Source organism: Cinclus cinclus, chromosome 3 (assembly GCF_963662255.1).
Source record: "Cinclus cinclus chromosome 3, bCinCin1.1, whole genome shotgun sequence".
NCBI lineage: Eukaryota > Metazoa > Chordata > Aves > Passeriformes > Cinclidae > Cinclus > Cinclus cinclus.
In genome coordinates, this window is record NC_085048.1 from 89,254,202 (window position 1) to 89,273,397 (window position 19,196).

Sequence of the window (19,196 nt, forward strand, 5' to 3'; positions counted from 1 at the left end):
CTGTTTTAAGCCACAAGTAAAAAATCTATTTACAAAATATTGCTCCTTTTACACAAAATAATCCCAGAAGTACAAAGGATTGGATTCACAACCACTCTACAGGGAAGCCAAAGGGGTCACTCCAGAAAGACACGCTTTATTGTGTTTTAAAGAGGCATTACAATTAAACATTTTCTCTCTCCAGGAAAAAAAAAAAGAAAAATTAAATAAAGAAAATAAAAAGCACATCGAAAAACTTGATCCCGAAAAGACAAAAAAAAAAAAGCGCATTAGCCCAAACCTACCGCCCAAGCATTTCGTGCACCCACAAAAAGCGGCACCGTTTCCATTCCTTGGTTAAAAGCAGGAGGCACGGAGCGATTCGGAGAAAATTGCAAATAAAAAACCAAACAAATAAAATAAAATCTAGTGGCGACACCGAAAATGAGGAAATGACTGAAAAATAAATCTCCAGAAGGTACAAATCTGAGGCACAAGCTCAAAGAAAAGACAAGATTAGGGTGGTGGCAAGTGCATGGGGGAAAGGAAAAAATCAAGCCATGAGCGAAAAAGGAAAAAAGAGAAAAATCCTTCCCAGCTGCACAGCCAGGAGAGAGACGAAGTGTCTCCATTTTCCCGACGAGGAGGAAGAAAAGACTGTTTCACAGACCACAGAGCTTTAGAGAAAAGCAAAGAAACGAGGGGGGAAAAAAAGAGGGAGGAGATTTGAAAAGATTATTTTTCTTTCTCCCTCACACACTCTCTCTATCCCCCTCTCTCCCTCTCACTCTCTCACACTCACACATACACACACACACACACTCTCTCTCCCTCCTCTCCTCTTTCCATCCCTCTCTTGATGGCCATCAAGGGGGCGGAAAATTAAAAAAAAAAAAAAAAGACAACAACAACTAATTTTAAACCGGCTCAATCAATGAGTCATTAAAAGAGATTTTTCTTCCCTCCTCTCCTGAATTTGCATGGCATCAGCAAGGAAAAAAAAAAAAAAACCACCCCAAACCTCTCCCCTCTCTGCAGCTATCAGCCTGGACCTGAAACCTTATCTCTCCCTTCAACCCCCCCCCCCCCCCCCCCGCGCCTTTATTTTAAGAAACAACTTTTTTTTTTAAGTGCCCTCAGCAGCCACCACCACCAGCCTCGCGGAAAAAAAAAAAAATAATATATATAGTTCATTTCCATGTGAATCCACATCTGCCCAAACAACAGCCACCCACAAAATATCCCTCTTCTTCCTCCTCGTCTCCCCTCTCGCTCGCTCTCTCTCTAGATATATATTTATATACATAGCCCCAGAGCCAATAGCTCTCTGGGCTGAAACCTAATATCCTGGTTTTGGCAACTCCTGGTTGTTAATTTGCTCCTCTTTCTTTTCTGTCTGTCTGGAGATAGATTTCCCCCCTCTCTTTTCCCTCCCCGAAGGAAGGGAGGAAGGAGGTTGTGTGTTTTTTTTTTCCTTGAAATTTTTATCACAAAATTATAATACACTCAAAGGGAAACTCACCGTCATGAAAAAGCAGTGCCTTGTCAACGGGGTTTCTTCGCCATCACATCAGGGGCTGGCAGTGTAGGAGAGAGAGAGGGAGAGCGAGAGAGCGAGGGAGGGAGGGGGGAGAGCGAGCGGGAGAGGGAGCGAGCGAGAGAGGGGGAAAGAGAAAGCGAGCGGGAGGAGAGCGCGGCTCCGCTCGGCTCCGCTCCGCTCCGCACCGCCACCGGCACCGCACCGCACCGCCGGGCCCGGCACGGCACGGCACGGCACGGCCGCGCAGCTCCGCCGGGACACAACGCCGCAGACGGGCGGCCGGGCACACGCACCGCCGCCCTGGCATGATGAGTCCCCAGCCCCAGCGCGATCCTCTCGCTCCGCGTTTCAAGACAGGCCCTTTCATGAACTTCGGCTGCCTTTTTTTTTTTTTGGGGGGGAGGGGGGTTGCGTTTTTCAGAAACCCCGGGGGTCTGGAGACCTAGCCTAAGCTGCTGGCTTTAGGTTAAAAGCTGGGGTTTGTTTGGGGTTACAGGGAGGTAAAATACAGTTTTTATCCGATTAAAATTAACGTTACTCAACAATTTGGTTGATCTCCTTCATATTAAAGCTGTAAACCATTATAAGATTTGTGGGCGGGAGGGGCTCCCCAGAAAAATAAAAGCAAGGTCACCTTGAAAAAGATAAGATTTGATCCCCTGACAAGCTACAATATTTTAAGTATTTTTAGATATGTTCTTATCAGCCTTGCTGGAAACAAATCGCATTAATTGCAACTGCTTCAAAAAGTTTTGGGTAAACTAAAAATGTTAATTTGAAGTCAAAGGTTATAGCACAGAGTTCATTGATGCTATTCTACAGTTTACTTCAACTAAAAGCATTAATAACTTTATTCAAAGCTTTTTCATTACAGAAAGCAAATCCAACTTACACCATTCACTTCATTCATTCATCAAAAACAATTCTAAAAAATTAAATATTTTTGCAGATAATTCAGAGCCTGGTTCATTAAAAAAAAATTGATTGGAAACAGATTTTTAGCATGCAGAGATATGGATGTTAATGCTTTTAAAACAATAAAAAAAATCTAAGACCCTTTTTCTGCAAGTAATGGTAATTCCCAAGGACTTCACTATTTTATTCCTAAGTAACTTTGTTAAAACTCCTTAGAGACAAGGATTTGAAGACTTTATTTAATAGCACATCTTTCTTTATTAGCTTCACACAGCTAAAAAAACTCTTAAAATGTTTTCCTTTTCTTTAGCAACTGTATCAAAATGGTTATGGGCAGTGTAGTAAGCAGACCTTCTCAAAGAAGTTGCCCAGATTGCTTATCTTAAAAAAAATCTCAGCACCTCAGCATTGTTTTTCAATTAGAATCTGGTTATATTATTTTTTTAATGAATCAACCAATCCCAAACTTCTGCCAAGACCAAGACTCACCTACAAACCTTGTTTACATGTATAGCCACTCATATGGCTATAAAAACTGAGGTGAAGTTTCAAATCACTCCCTAAGTGGAAGGGCTGGGCCCAAGCAAACAAACCTTAGCACCAGTCCAGCAGATCGTTTGTGCAGCCCAGACTGAACCTGCACATGGCCATGCCTCAACCATCAGCCTGAATATTAACTGCACTTTTCATGAATACAGCAAGGACCCCAACAACCACAGTATGGACAGAATCACCACATGCCAAAGAGCTCTGGAAGAGTTATAAACCTATACTCCTGACAACAGCATTAGGAAATCCCAAAGGCCAACCCTTCAAGGTTCCTAACTTCAGTAAAGGCTTCGAGGCCAAACTCTGCCCTGAATTCAAACCTACTCCGCTTCACCGGCTCTGGAGAATATTGCCCAAGCAAGAATTTGTGTGGAGGGACACCACCAACATTCTGATTTGGTTAACAGGAAGGAACTTTGCTTCAGAGGTTAAGGCCAAACATCTGATCAGTATGTTGCTATTATTATTACTCTCCCAGTCCTACAGAAACCACAACTAGGAAGTAGCCAATATGATACAAAGAAGGAACTGGAAAAAGGAAGACAAATGATTTTGAATGGATTCTGTTATCATAAGAAATACAAGGAATCCTACATAAATTTTCTGTGATGGTACCATAACTTACTTTCCCTGAAGAATGTTTCAAGGAAGCATTGACAATAGCATTACTAAGCAGGTACAGTACAAAAAGGGAAGGAGAGCTAACATCATCTATACTATGAAGCACCCTGCAGTAATTAGATTTCCCCATATCTACACACATTTGCTATATTTGTTCACGGGTAGAATGGTTACCAAAAAAAAAAATCAAGGGTTGGACGTAATTTTATAGGTAATATTGAAGTACACACTTAATGTTACCTGCAATACTAAATGCAGTCATCAGCTGTAGTGTTATCACTTTCAGGTGTGCTACAGAATTTCCCAGACCAAGTTTGTAAAGAATTACTGCTTTTTCCTGGCAGGTACTCATGCTGTTTTAAGAGCATCACGTGGTGTTTCAGAACTGGGTGTCACTGCCCCAAGAGGTTGCCCCTCTTCTCACTGCCTTACTGCATTAATACAAAAGACCCTTGTTTGACAACATTCTTCTACCTCAAGGTCACCTGCTCAGAGCTGTCATCTTCAACCTGAGTCCTTGTACAATGCACAATCAGTTGCTGCCTTTCTTTAGCTTTCACAGTTACATTAATACATTTTCCTGTAGCAGCTTTATAAGGAACAAAGGGAAATAAGCACTAAAAGAAAGGAAAGGCCAGTGTCAAAAGGAACAAGAGAAATCTTTAGACAGACAGAGAGACATTGGTGTAAAAACAGCTACTGGGAACGTCATGTGCACCCATCACACAAACTACTTGGCTGTATTTTGACACCAGCTGTCAAACTGTGACCATGCTGTTTAACAAGTACCACTCTCATAGGTGTGCAAAGACACCAAGTGACATTTGGAGTGATCTGATACATTGGCCTGAAATGGCAGACTATGAAGAACTGAAAACTATGCTTAGATATCGAAAGAGAGAAAATAAGGGGGTACAAAACTCCATCATTCATTCTGTCTCCAGGTTTCTCCTACATGAAGTCACTTTGTTGATATTCAGCCCATTTTTTCAGGCCTGCATCACAAGCATTCCAATTCTTGTGCAGTCATAAATTAGTACCTCAAAAGAAGGTAAGGCAGCAGTAGATTAATAATGAAGAACTTAAGGACTATGCTAGTGCATTAAAGGGATTAATTCCACAGCCATCCCAAGATCCTTGCATGAACAGATGGTTTGTAACCCCAACTCACTGCATCCTTTCAGAGATATATTGCATGGAAAAGAATGCCATTTGCTCCACTGCAGCCTTGCTTCCTCAGACTGAGTCCTTCAGCTCTACTGATGGCACTTCTTCCTCCCATGCTTTCTCTTTTCGTTGATTAACGCATTTCTTATGTCATCTCATCACCAGTCACACCTTAAGCCATCTACATATGGTTTTATTAATTAATTATTTAAATAAGAATAAATAACTAAGCTCAAAGGCACAGAAACAAATGGGTCATCATTAAAGGGCACAAGCAATAGAGAGGTAGAGGCCACTTGAAAAGTAGAGCACCCAAATACAGTGGCATGATGGCAGACAAGGACTTGAACTCGGAATATAAATGTAACATACCATATGAAAAATTCAGTTCAATATCCATATTAACCACCAAATTCTGAATAATTACCACCATTATTTTGATGACTCACCAGTAAAAATCACCTAAACATTACAATGTTCAGCTTGATACCATGCCTTCCTTACCCAAAACAGTACTTACAAAACCTGGGCCATAATTGCATGATGTAGTTTGTAAAGCTCCATGACTCCAGTATCAATCATCATACCAAAGACAGGACTGCCTAACCAAAGGTATCTTAAGGGGTGATTGGTAAGGACATAGGTAGTAAGAGGGGTAATGAAAAGTGAACCTCAGAACAAGAGATTTACACCAATACCAGAAGACAGACAGGTTTCTATGACTGGAGATTGTGTGAAGGCCAACAGGGCTGGTCTGTGATGAATCTAAAGAGCAGATTTTGGAGAACTGCGCTTCTCTGAGATGGGGATATGACATACAGCAGACAATTAAGCAAAGCCAAAAGAAAACATGATGACTAGAGATCCCATTTAAACAAACGGCAATTCAAAATTATTACTGGAACAGATCAAGAATTACTATATCATTCTCTGGGTTATTTAAATATAGTCTCATATTCTTCAGCTCAAAGTACCTTGAAAAGAAGAATTAAGTTTGAAAGATTAATAGCTCTCACTTCCAAGTTAGAATAATCTGAAAATATTCAGCCACTGAAATGTATCAGGAAAAAATAAACCCTCACCTTTGGAGACAGAGCTTTACTACAGAAGTAATGGAGAAGTAATCTTGCACAACTAACACTACCAAAACTGATAGAATAATTTAAACTAAAAATGACAGAGACTAGGACAACCTTCTATCATATTCATAGTTAGATTGGCTAGCACAGATGAATGGGAAAGAAAACACCTAAGTAAGGATACAAAAATACAGAATTACTAGATGGACACCATGGCTTGGGGTTCGTTTGTTTTTTGGGTTTTTTTTTTTTTTTAACATAGTAATTTAAAACAGCAGCCAGGCAATGAAACTAACAAAAGAGCCATTTCTTACAACTGAGGTGTTGTGGATGATGTTTAAAAAAATATAATCAAACAAATAATAGGAGGAATTTAAACAAAAAAAAAAAAGAGGCCTAAAACATGAAATGAGGCTATACAGTGATACAGAAACACAGTGGAATAGTAAATTATACCAAAGGCATTTGTGTTCTTGAAAGAAACACAGGCATGCTAAGCTACACTTGTATAAGGACAAGACAAAATGGAGGAACAGAAGGGATGTTATGAATAAGCACCACCTAAGTCAAAACTTTTGAGACAGAATAGTTTTACTTGGAGATATCTAAGTCCCTGCTATGAAATCAACTGTGTAAGACTTGGATATGAATGAAGATCGCTGTAAAAGAAGTCTTTATATTATCACTAGAAAGGGTATCAATATGAATGGAATTTATTTTCAGATTTAGACTGAAGAACAAATGCTAATAATAGGAAGAGGAAGCCCTTATTCAAAATGACAGCTGACAGACTTTTTAATAAGATGAATAAATGGCAAAAATAATACAAGCATAGTTTTATCTATAAAAGGAAAGGTAATAGGAAAACTTGGATATGACTTGGAATTAACTCTATTTAAATTACTCAGAAAGATAAATGGAATATGTTTGCAGGTAGGATTCACAATTCCAAAATAGAAAACTCTGATATGCTATTGAACCTAGGTGGTCCATTGATCTGGCTAGTCCAATAACCATAATTTTCTGAAATGCATTTTAAAAATTAATTGTAAAAGTATCTGAAGTGTAAAGCAAGGCAATGAAAAAAATTTCTCAGAAACTCCACAATGAATAGAATAATTGCCTCAGAGTCCATGAAGTAGTATCTAGCTTACATACTAGGTCTTCAGAATTTAACTACAGACAGTTAGCAGGTTAGGATTCTATATAGCAGTCAGCAGCTAGACCTGGACCAAACCTAATTTGGTGCAAAGTGATTTGCTGCTCTTGAGCTGTTGTGTTCAGCATATTTGGGCCTTGCTTTTTTTTAATCTGGAAGTAATCTCTTGTCATAAAGTGCTATGCTTTGAAGTCTGTCCCTGGTTTGGAAGGGCAACTCATTTTTGTAGAAATTAATCTGTTTCTCCACCTTCAGCACTGGAAATACCAGGTTCTCAGAATGGACCAGCTCAAACTAGTTTCAAAACAAGTGCACCTTGACTAGTTGGAATATAATTAGTGTCTTAAGCATTCCCAAGGATTACATTCAAAGCTTTTGCATTACTCACAGCAATTAAGTTGTACCAAGTAAGTTTCATAGTTTTAGCTTTAACACTCTAATTACTGATTTAAAAAGACGTGTATTTTACATTGCCCTGGCTTTCCATATGGCCAGATGTATAAAGCACAACATTTTAGTGCAAACAAAAGGTTTTCAAAAAACAATCCGTATGCCTAACGTAGCAATTTCTTTTTTCCAAATGAACTGAGATACAGTAACTCGACATTCACTTTTAATGAAGCCCCATTGCACCGTGAAAAATGTGCAGCCTACAGTATCTTAAATTAATCATAATATGGCTTACATCTTAAATGCCTGATCATAGTGCCAGAGGAGTTCAAAGAGCCCTTACTAAAACCATCAGTAGAATATGCTGGTTGCACAAGCCACTGAAGTGCCTACTTTGTAACCAGAAGTAATTATGTTGCTCTGCTAATCTCTGCTGCAGAAACTCAATCTAACAGACAGAGATCACATCTATCAGATAAGAGCTCCATGCAAGGTACAGAGGCTGCTGCTTTTCTTGAAAACACACACAGCACTTCGTGTGTGTGACGGTGCAACACAAATGCATTACACCCTTTGGAATTAAAACTGTCAGTGTTGGGAATTACATATTGATGATAAGGAGTAACTCGACTTCCTTCCTTCCTCTGCTTGAGAGACTGCAAATCTGCATCTTGAGACCTGCCACATATATGAGGTTCCTGACTTTCACAAGCACAGCAACCTCAGGTGTAAGAATCCATCATTATGAAGCTGAACACACAGCTGCCTCTGTGGATCTCCCTTGTATTCCCCACCTTCTTAAAATAATGATGGAACAAGACAGGATCTTGAACCTTCAGCTGAACTACGCAATACATCTCACTTGAAAGGCTATGAGGTAATGCTGTTGAGCTACAGCAAATCAGTACAAAATATTTCAGGTAGATAGCACACACGACTGAATACCACGGGACACAGATTTAAACCTGGAAGCATGCATGGAGCTCATGTTTCGGAGTTTCACAGCACTAGATTAAAGTCAACAAGTGCAACCTGTAACTTCACATAAAACAAGCAACACTGTATAGTCCAAACAATGGCAGCAGGTCTTACTGAAAAGACTGCTATCTACTTTCAAACTAGAGAGGAACAAAAGTACATCCAAGTGGGGGGAAATAGGAAAAAAATGTAACAGAGAATTATGTACCTTACTTTTTTCTCACACCCTAAAACAGGCAAACTACTTGTTACAGCTTACCCAAATGACTCCAAGCCTGAGCTAGAAGGCTTACATTTTATTCAGGTGGTTACTGTTTGGCACATTAAGCAGCCTCAAAACATAGAAATTGCTGCCAGCAACGTCAGGAAGAAAATTGTCAGTCTTTGTATGACCATAAAAAAAAAAAAAAAAAAAGGCATCATATGCACATGCCAATATCAATTATACAAAAACCTCAAATTGCAAGTGTGGAAAGTGCTATTGGAACATCAAGATGAAACAGTTGGAAGAATTTTACAGCTCCCTTTTTAATTTTTCATTACAGTCATACATTTCACCGTCTTGTCTCAGTATTTTTTTTGCTTTTAACCAAAGAAACCAATTGTGCACATTAGCAAGGTGAAAATTCCAGTCTCTCCCTGAAGCTCCAATTCACAAGGGTATTTGGTCCTCATTAATTTAAACCTCCAATCACCTATAGAAAAAACCATTCAGAATACTTTGCATTCTAAGTGCTCAGATATAATAAGGAGTAATTGTACTACAGCATAAAATACATAACATTTATTGTGAGCTGTGTACACTAACGTTTGCTTGCAATCCTTCCATATATGAAGTTCTTTTACCCAGTGCAGTTCATCTCCTGGCTCACATCTGCATAACAAGACCAAAGCCATACTCCAGGAATATTTGTGCATATGAAAAACAGTGGAAGACCTTTTTCTGTCAATATCCTCACATATGGGACAAGCACTTCCATCACTGTTAGCACGTGTATTGGCTAGACTCATAGGAGCATAAAGCAAAAAGAGCCCGCTAGCTAAAATGAAACTTCTATATCTTTCAACCACATGGAAATAAGGATTTTATTCCTTATGGAGAATTAATTGCACCATACTCCTGCCTAATGGAACTGTGCTGCACTAACTGCAGGAGTGGACTTGACTGTTTATTAGGAAAAAATGCCTAACACTTACTACAAAATGTATCATTTAAACAAAATGGTAGGAAAAAATATCAAGTGAGAACATTTCAGTATACGTCCTGTTTCATGACTGAGCATACGCCCCTTCCACACAGTAAGATGTTTTAATTTTTAAGGCTCAATCTAATTCTTCAGAATGGAAATTCTGAACATTGCAGTAAAGCAACAGATGTAATGCTGCATTAAGAGCTGTAATGCATCAAACACTTCACCTATCCCACTGCCCATCCAATCTGCTCCAAAGTGCTGCTGTTACATAACAATCCCTTGCAATCCCCTTAGTTTATATGTTAACACAGTTAAGGAAAGAATATTCTCTATTTTAGTGTGAGCCCTCTTTACATTGCCAGGATTTAAAGGCATTTCACTGCCTTTCTTCTGTCATCCAAACTGGACTGACATTTTCACATGAAAGGTTCAGGTATGCCATACATTCTAACAATATGGTATTCCTATCACAGAAATTAAACTACATTTCTCAGGGAACAGAAAATAACAGCTGCTTTCAAGCTACAGCTACTTTCAAATGCTAATCTTGAGGAACATAACCTGTACTTCCAAACAGGAAAATTAAGCAAAAAAACTCACGCTATTACCGAATACAGAAGACAGAGAAATCGACATTACCTACTTTGGGTTTACCACCTTCTTGTTTCAATGGATGGTCTTAGGTTCTGTGTTAATTTGCTACAAGTAACTTCAAAATGACAAGGGAAAGGAGACGGTATTTGTAGAAATGGACAGGAGTTAAATTTATTTCCATACTTCTAAAAGAGTGCTTAGTGTTAACTTTCTCTGCACAAATCAAAATGCATATAATAGAAAAAACAACTGTCAAATGAATACAGCAAAACAATGGTCACTTTTCTACTCTGCAGTGTACTTAATTTCTGGTTCCTGCTGCAAAATTATTTAAAACACATCTCCTAATTATAAAAGCCTTCCTTCCCACGTTTCCATATAGGCCTCTGTGGATTGCTCATACAGTCCTCCCTCTGGGGCACAGTGATCCACTGGCACTGCTCCCACTTTTCCCTCCAGAACCGAGCTCTCTTCTGGAACAAAACACTCCAGAAACCAAAAAAAGCAGCGAGGAAGAAACCGATCCACCTGGCAGCACCTTTTCAGCTACCTGCAAGGCTCAGCAGCCTTTTCCGCAGCCACTTCACTGCGGGAGAGGGAGGCGGCAGGGAAGGTTTATCGGAGCACGGCGCGTACGGAGCCCCCCGCAGGCACCGGCCGTGCGTGAGGCTGCCGGGGGTCCCCACCCGGGCAGGGGCCCGGGACCGCCCGCAGCCTCCGGAGCACGGGGGCGGCCCCGAACCCGCTCGGGAGGGCAGGTGGAGCTTCGGGCTACGGCCCCTCCGCCTCCCGCCCGGGCCCCGCACCGAGCCGCCCCTTGCCTCACCCGCCCCTGCCCCGCCGCCCGCGGGAGCCCCCGCACCCAGGGCCAGCGGCGACGGGCGCGGCCCGGGCGGGGAAAGTGTGGGCGTAAGCACAGCAGTGGGAAGAAGCGAGCAGCTCCTCGCGGGCACAGCGGAGGAGCGGCGCGGGGGCTTATTTATATCCCGAGCTCTAATTTGGGAAGCGGGATAACCCGCCCCGCACGGCACCTGCCGCCAACACTCACCCCATCCCGCGGAGAGGCGGCGGCCCCTTTAAGACCGCGGGAGACCCCTCCCTCCGGCCCTCCCGCTCTCCCCCGCCGCGCGCCTCCCGGGCCGCCAATCGGCGGCGGCGACGCAGCCAGGGCTGCGGGCAGCCAATCCGCGCGCCGCTTAGTGACCGCAGGGGAGGCGAGCGGTAAGATGGCGGCGCCGGGCGAGGCAGCGGCCGTGGCGAATCTCTCACAGCCCGAGGTGGCGGCGGGTTCGGCCGCCTCTGCCGTGGTGCTGCCGGAGCGGCTGCAGCGGCGGGAAGCAGAACGGCAGCAGGGCGTGGAGCGGCAGCGGCAGAAGAAGGAGGCGCAGGTAGTGAAGGAGGAGCAGAGCGAGTTCTTCCTGGCCGCCTTCGCCCGAGAGCGGGAGGCCGTGGAAGCGCTGCTGGCGGAGGGGACGCTGGAGGAGGCGGCCGCCCGCCTGCAGGCGCTGCAGAAGCTACTGACGGGCAGCGTGCGGTTCCTGGCGCCCTACGAGGTGCGGCAGGGGCAGGAGACCGTGGCGCGGCTGCAGGGGGACCTGGCGGCGCGGCGGCAGCAGCTGCAGCCCAAGAAGAAATTCGCCTTCCGCGCCCTCAAGAAAGAAGCGGCCCCGGGCAGCGCCCCGCGCCCCGCGGAGCCCGCCCCGCCGGCCTCCGCCGCGCCCGGCCCCGGCGTCGCCGAGGGCGAATCGGGCGGGCCGCCGCTCTGCGGGTTCAGCGGCGCCCAGGACGAGGAGCTGGAGCTCGGCCCCGCGGAGCTGCTGCAGCGGGACGTGCTGCTGTCGGAGCTGCGCGGCTGCCGGGTGCGGCTTCGCGGCAACCCCAACACGCTGCGGGTGCGCGACTGCCGCGGCTGCACCGTGCTCTGCGGGCCCGTGTCCACGTCCGTGCTGGTGGACGGCTGCAGCGACTGCCTGCTGGCGCTGGCCTGCCAGCAGCTCCGCACCCACCGCACCAGCCGCTGCCGGGTCTACGTGCAAGTCACCAGCCGGGCCGTAATCGAGGCTTGCTCTGAGGTCTCCTTCGCCCCCTACTCCTGGAGCTACCCTGGTATAGAGCGAGATTTCGAGTCGTCCGGGCTCGACAGAAACAGTAACAACTGGAACCTGGTGGATGACTTTGACTGGCTGGCGGCTGACAAGCCTTCTCCCAACTGGAGCCTGATCCCCGAGCAGGAAAGAACCACTTGCTGGGACTGACTGTGGGGGCAGCTCTGCTGTGCAAGGGGTCCTCGTGTAAAGGCACTCACCCGCAAACTGTGGGACTTAATCCCCGATATGCCATTAAATAATTCCATTCTGTATTAAAATTTTGAACTATAATATGTGGCTGGATTTCCTAGTTGAAGAATACCAGTCAGATATTGTTTACTGTTCTTGCACAAGTTGCTGCTATAATCTGTATGTATCACTGTGGGATTTGCCAATTTCTGAAGTACCTCATTGTGAGTTTTAATTTATTAAGGTGGGGCAAAGGCCACTGATACACAAACAACAGTGAGCCTCTGTTAGAGCTGTTGTGCTGCTTTCACTCACCCAGGCAGCCTCTGAATTAGCTGCGACTAGTGCAAACTGTACTGGACTGAAAAGATCAAATACCAAATTTTCCATGGTTTTTTGGTTCTAATGTTGCTGACAGCAGCACAGCATATCTTAGGGGGAGTGCAGGGCGGTACTGCTGTGAGGTAATGGGGCAGAAAAAGGTTCATTTAATGGAAGAGTTTGTAACTGCACAGTGCAGCAAACTGAGGTGCATCCTATGCTATGATACAATGATGAGCCAGGTTCTGTCAATTTGGGATAAATCTGTAAGTTGGCCTTAAGTGAGATAAGTCTAAAGGAAAAAGGTGTTCTAATAAACATCTAATGCTCTCCTGATATGTTGATTACTTGAAATTAAGAAACCTATGAAGTCTGTATGTATACTAAAGCTTCACTATCTTGAATACTATGTGAAAGGATGCTGCTTCTCTAAGCAACTCAGAGGCATCCAGCAAGTGCTGATGAATATCACAGAAGCTGGGTTAACTGTTCCTCTGCAAGCTGAAGCTTCAGGGCAGAGGAGTTCAGGGTTGTCCCACTAAATTTCCAGACAACAGGCTTTGTGTACTGTGACCCTAATTTGCAGCATTCTGCTGCTGCCTAAGTGCAGTGTTGACAATGAAAGTCAGTAAAACAGAAAGATGAGGTGCTGTATTCCAAAATTGCATGTTATCTTGCATGAAGTGCAGAATAATTTAAGTCTCTTCACTCCTGGTAAATAATAATTGAAAAGTAGCAGCACTGGGGAATGCAGTGTCTTTACAGTGCCCTGTTAGAGGTGCTGAAGTGACCACTGTCCATATATAAAGTATACATAGCAGTTTTAGGTTTCTAAAATCCCTCCTTAACTTGTGGCATTTTTCAAGAAATAATTGTTTATCTTGCCTTAGCATAAAGCTTAATTTTAAACCTGCAAATTGTTTATGCTGTGCAGCCATCATCTGTGTGCCTCTAACAGACACTAAATCCCAGCTGAATCTTCAAAAACTGCACCACTGCCAGGAGAAGTACTTGAAACTTCACTTAGATGCTTGACTGGTTTTGAGCAGAAAATATTTTTATGCAAGTTGTTTTCAGCATTTTTAATTTAAAGGGGAAGGGTAAAAGGGATTTTTTTTATTATTCCTGACAACTTTCACTTTTGTTTATGTTTGTTATTGCTTATTTTTTGACTGAAATGGATTTTTGCATTTCAAATATACTTGTTTTGATTTATTTCAGTTGTTCCTTTACTGAGTCTTTTCTGCACTAGCAACATCATAGAAGATTTGAAGAATACACCCTCAGTCTTTAATGTACATAATTTATATCGTATGTTAGAGGGATGTGATCAGTTGAGGCTCTCAAGCATCTTAATTTTAACACATCCATCTTGGTACAGAACCTGATTTTGTAGTTAATTGTTCTCCACAGACCCCAGTAGTGGCAGATCAATCCCATTATCATCCTCTAGCCTTGAGATTGCAAAATGTTTGGCCTGTAAGAACTACAGTAATGCCTCTGTTCTACTTGCCCAAAGCTCTAAGCATTTCCACCTCCTTCCTGTGGCGATGGATCCTGGCAGATCCAGACAGAGAGAGAGATTCCAGGCTGTGGCAGGTACCAGGGTTGCACTGAGGCTTCCCATGGAAGTGCCATGTCCTGTTCCAGCTGCTGGGTCGTGGGATGCAGTACTGCCTGAATAAACACAGCAGGAGTCAAAACATGGAAATTCAAACTTCAGATTCTCTCTGAAATTGCTTCCTTGGGGAAGTTTTTCACAAATCAGTTATTGACATCCCAGCTCCTACCTAATTTTGGTCAAACCACAGTTAGCAGGTAATACTCTTCAGGAACAGGTGCCAGACAATTGCCATAAAGATTTAGCATTACCTTTGTAATACAAAACATGGAACTGGCTCTTGGTCTCAGGCATGGCATGGAACAAAGAAATGCAACTTGAGAGCAGAAAGTCCAGAAAAATGCAGTCAGGCAAATACCTAAATATGATTTATAGTTCTAAAAAGACAACATATATATACACACACACAGAGTTGCACGTGTTTCCATACACCTTTTTTAAACTATACTTTCCTAATGTAGAATCATAACAGAAATTCAAGACTATTTTGAAACAGAAGTCTGTTAGTGTTGCATAAGAACTTTTTGCTAGCATGTTCATGGGCTACTCAGTATAGAAATTGTAACTTCTTGGGGTTCTAAGGAAGAGAAGCCAAATCCCCAAGTATTTCTAATCAGCTAGCAATCACCCTGCATAATGTACAACTGAAATGAATAAAGTGTCTTCAAGAGCTCTAGCTCTGGTTTGCATCGCAGTCCACCAGTTCCACCAGGAACTTCTTTAAAAATCATGTACTTTAAAGCAATTCATGATGCTAGACATCAAGAGGGGCTGAAAAACAAATGCCTGCTGGAGGCATAGGGTAACAGAACATCAGCATCACAAACCTCATGGAAATTAGCCCTGAAGAGAAGCTAACAGGCAGAAAGTTTATATAAAAATAGTGAGGGGTGTTGAGCTGCAGAGCCATTTTTCACAGCGAGTCAGGAAAGCAGTCCTGTTTCAAACATTTTTGAAAGACAGCCTAGTTGGACAGCTCTCCTCCAGCCAGTGGCCTCACCAAAATCTTTAAAGACAGTGAAACTTCCTTAGTCCACCCCAGGGCTGTTACTCAGTGTTCTAAAGCTCCCTTGTGTGTGGAGGAAATAAAACAATTCTGTGCAAAGATGCACAACACTGAACCCATGGGAGGAAACAGCTCCCACAGAGCTTTGACAGTTGCCATTTGTGGAGGCACTGAGGGATGGCACAGACCAAAACTTGCCTCCAGAGAAGCAACCAGGAGCTTTGGTGCTTCATCCCATGGGGCCATCACCTCGCCCAGAGATCTGTCCTGAGAGGGATCAAGCTCCCTCAGTTCCCTCTGGAGTCCATCCAGGCATTTCCCTCTGTCTACCCCTGCTTCTCTGAGTAACAGAACATAAACGGAGTTAACTTGCATTCTCTCTTTATCCAACCCTCTTTCATTTAAGTAGGTTCTGATGTGAGCTGTAGTACAACTGTTTCGTGAAAAAAAACAGGTGAGAAATACATGTGTAAGACTATTCCCTACACACTTTTATGCATTATATTTTTGAAGGCTTTTTTTTTCCCCCTGAAGTTTCTTATTTAAGCAATAGCTGCATGTAGACAAGGTTCAAATCTCAGTGGTTTTGCCTGGAATTGTTTCAGGTTTTACTAAACAGCCAATTTCATCACATAAAAGGAAAGACAGGAATAGCAAGAAAAAGAACCCATGCAACTTGGGGAAACTTCAGCATTTCTATTCACATCATGATCTGATTTATCTGACTGGCTGGGGGACCCACCTGTTGTGCTAAGATGTTTTCCAGCAGTAATGACTACCATGAGCTTTTTGTAAGCTTCTTTTAATTCCCAACATATTTCTTTCCTGTTTCTGCAAATATAAACTTTGATTTCTCTTATTTTTTCAGCAGTGAATGCTACACCCCAGGCATCACAATAATACCAAAAAACCCACTCATAATGACCATACTGGAGGTCAAAAAACCCCTGTCTTTTCTGAACATGTTACACACCACCACATGAATGATGGCTGAAATTCTGGGAACTGCCCAGGGCAAAACCACACTAAAACCCTCACAGTGTGCCCCAGCCAAGTTCAGGAGCCACAGAATCCAGCAGATCAAATCACCCTTCCCAGGATTTACAACAAACCCAGCAGTGAATTTAGAACTTGCCTCTATTTCCAGCCTTAGAACTTGCAGTCACCTCACATGCCACAAAAACAGTAGCCTACAGAGTTACCTGTGTAAGGAGGATTAAAAAAAAAGAGTCAAATCAGACTTCTCTCTGCCTGATAATCGCACAGTGAGGTACAGCATTTTTATCATATTGTTCCTCAGGAGCGTCCCTGTTCACACCAGAGAGTTACAACTGAAACAGAACCGTAAGTGAGGGTACATGAGCAAACCTCTCTACACAATAGCTTCCCATCAAAGGTAAAACCAGACATTATTATTCTTGCAGTGAAGTATAACCACTCCTAGGGAAATGAAAGGGGGGAAAAAAAGCTCAGAAAGGCACACATTTCATATCACAGAGCAGTGTGAAAGGAAGATTGAGCCAGGGAATTATTCTTTTTACCAACTGAGGGCACTTCCATAGCTTAGGCATGTATGTGTTTTATATCTTATACTCCTGAAGATGGAAAGATTAAGATTGGTCCAGGGCTGAGCACCAGATTGTTTAACAAATACCAGATAAAATTGTTTACATTCCTCTCTCTTCACTGATAAATTTGGAGCTTATATGTAGGTTAGCAGGCATAGCTTTTTAGAAAGGTATCAATATTGTATCATTAAACATACACATTATAATTTTTAACTAGATTTTGAATTTGAACAGGTTCATGGTGAGATCAATAATAATTTGAATATTTTATTCTACCGTATTTTTTTCTCCGATATCGGCATATGAATTATACAATTGAATTTAATAGACAACCTTTGAGGAGACCATTAACTCAAACATTCTTCCAGCATTTCGCTTTTATCTGGTATGGATCAATTTCAACATTTTCTTTTTGAAGTAGAAAGCAGTAGTAAGTGCCAAACTAAAGTCGGATGGCAGCCAAGGAGAAGCTTTTTAAGAAAAGCAGATGCCAGGCAAAAAGAGTTTTCTTTTTTGAACTGTCCCCCACCCCAAAACGCTTCTCAGTGATTCCCCATCACCTTCTTCTCCCTTGGGTTGCTCTGCCAGAGACAGCCCTTGGCTGGTGGGTTTGTGCCGATGCTTGCACAGGGTCTGCTTGCTCCGTGTCTGGGACAATGGGGAAGCATTCATTCCCACTTTTAAAAGTGTTAACCAACCCCCTTTAAAACTCCCGAGCACGGCGAGTCAACTGGATAGGTGGGGTAGTTTTTGCCACTCTGAGTCCCCAGCCTGTTCTGAGCTGTTGAAAACTACTTAAATAACCAGCGCTTTTCCTAATCCCGGTTGTTTTGGTAGCGCTCATTGCTCTCCGTGATGGCTTTAGAGGTACCACCCGAAGTCTCCTAGGTCTAATTAGTGAGTGTCCCTTCCTGAACATTAGGTTCAGGATTTTTACTGATCATCTTCCAGCTAACACTAGCAATTTAGCAGTGATTTATGAGGACCCCTCTCGTTTCCTTTGTTTATAGGCAGAAGACTAAATCTGGAGGGATCAGTGAGCCCTGAAGCATGTCCTGCATGTTCTACTTTAATACTTTTGTTCCTGAATTAGAGGAAACACCGGAGTGTATACACTTACATGATTTTACTGCATCAGATTTATCATGGTATTTATCAGGTTATCTGAATGTTAATATATTAAGCTGGCAAGTATTCAGATTCATCTGTGCTCCTGAATACGAAATTACCCATATCCAGAGCAGCACCAGGCTTACCTCTGCTGTGGGCAGGAGTGTTTCACTGTATATCCTCATGACCTGCAGACCTGGTACAGAATTCTTTTCCACTTTAATTGCATTTCCACTGTCATCACTGACAAGAAAGGAAATGGTTTCAAGTTCCTTTATCTAGAATTAACTCCAGGCTGTCAGATAAATATATTTTCCAAACTCAAGTCTCTTAGCTGAGCCCTGAAAGAGTCAGTGAAACACAACATGTGCTACATTGGATGCGGGACATTTTGCCAGGAGAGATGTTATTTCAGCACCGTGACTTATTACACAAAATAAACAGCACTACTTATCCACTTTATGACAAGAGGAGAGAATAGTCCCTGATGGATAATCACCTTCCCTCTCATTTTACACACTCACTCTTCACCAGCCAGGGCAGCAGCAATGCAAACAACCAGGCTCACTTTAGAAAACTCCCAGTTACCTGCTGCTCTCCAGCTCACTGCAATAGCACCAGGATGGGCTGGGAAAGGCCCACCACAAAAAACCTACCAAGACAGGAAGAAGTAGTGAGTTGCCAGCCTTTGTCCTTCCTGAAGGAACCTTCAGCACTCCAGGATTTCAAATGGTAACTCAGAAGCATCCACAGTATTACAGAGCTGCATCAAAATGTTATTTTTCAGTGCTTGGGCTTTTTAATTATTTGGGTTATTATTTTTCTCACTTGCCTTCCTCCTAGCAGATCCCTTCCCCTCCCTGTTCCTGAGGTCTGGTGACCATGCTGCTGGCAGCCACTAGAGGATGCCCCCAGGGATTTGGGTGCTGGCAGCAGCAGGTGTGGTTCACAGGGGAAAGGGAATCCTCCCAGTCCCCCTTCTGGGGCTGCTCCTTTCTCCCCCATAGCATTAGCATCCATGCCCTCACACATTTGCAGGATAATATTCCACTGCTGGAGGTTGCCGGAGGTTAATTTTGCATTGTGGTGGCAGGGGTGAGGCAGTGCAGGAATTTCCCAGTAGCTACAAA

The 19,196-nt window shown here is 43.1% G+C and overlaps 2 protein-coding genes across 9 annotated transcripts in view; one reads left to right on the forward strand and one right to left on the reverse strand.

Moving 5' to 3' along the window:
- BICRAL (BICRA like chromatin remodeling complex associated protein) overlaps nucleotides 1-11,252 on the reverse strand; it is a 70,070-nt gene extending 58,818 nt beyond the window's left edge. For 7 of the 8 annotated variants that reach the window (XR_009933073.1, XM_062490383.1, XM_062490384.1 and 4 more), the window contains exon 1: nucleotides 1,502-1,899. The gene's annotated coding sequence lies outside the window, so the exon portion shown is untranslated. Of the gene's footprint in view, nucleotides 1-1,501; nucleotides 1,900-11,212 lie in introns of those variants that run through there. The other variant, XM_062490377.1, reaches the window with a different exon arrangement.
- A 138-nt stretch (nucleotides 11,253-11,390) lies between these two features.
- On the forward strand, nucleotides 11,391-13,976 carry TBCC (tubulin folding cofactor C). The gene has a single exon (XM_062489263.1). It carries the CDS (start codon nucleotides 11,391-11,393, stop codon nucleotides 12,417-12,419), a length of 1,029 nt encoding a protein of 342 aa, XP_062345247.1. The 3' UTR covers nucleotides 12,420-13,976.
- Nucleotides 13,977-19,196: the final 5,220 nt, after the last annotated feature.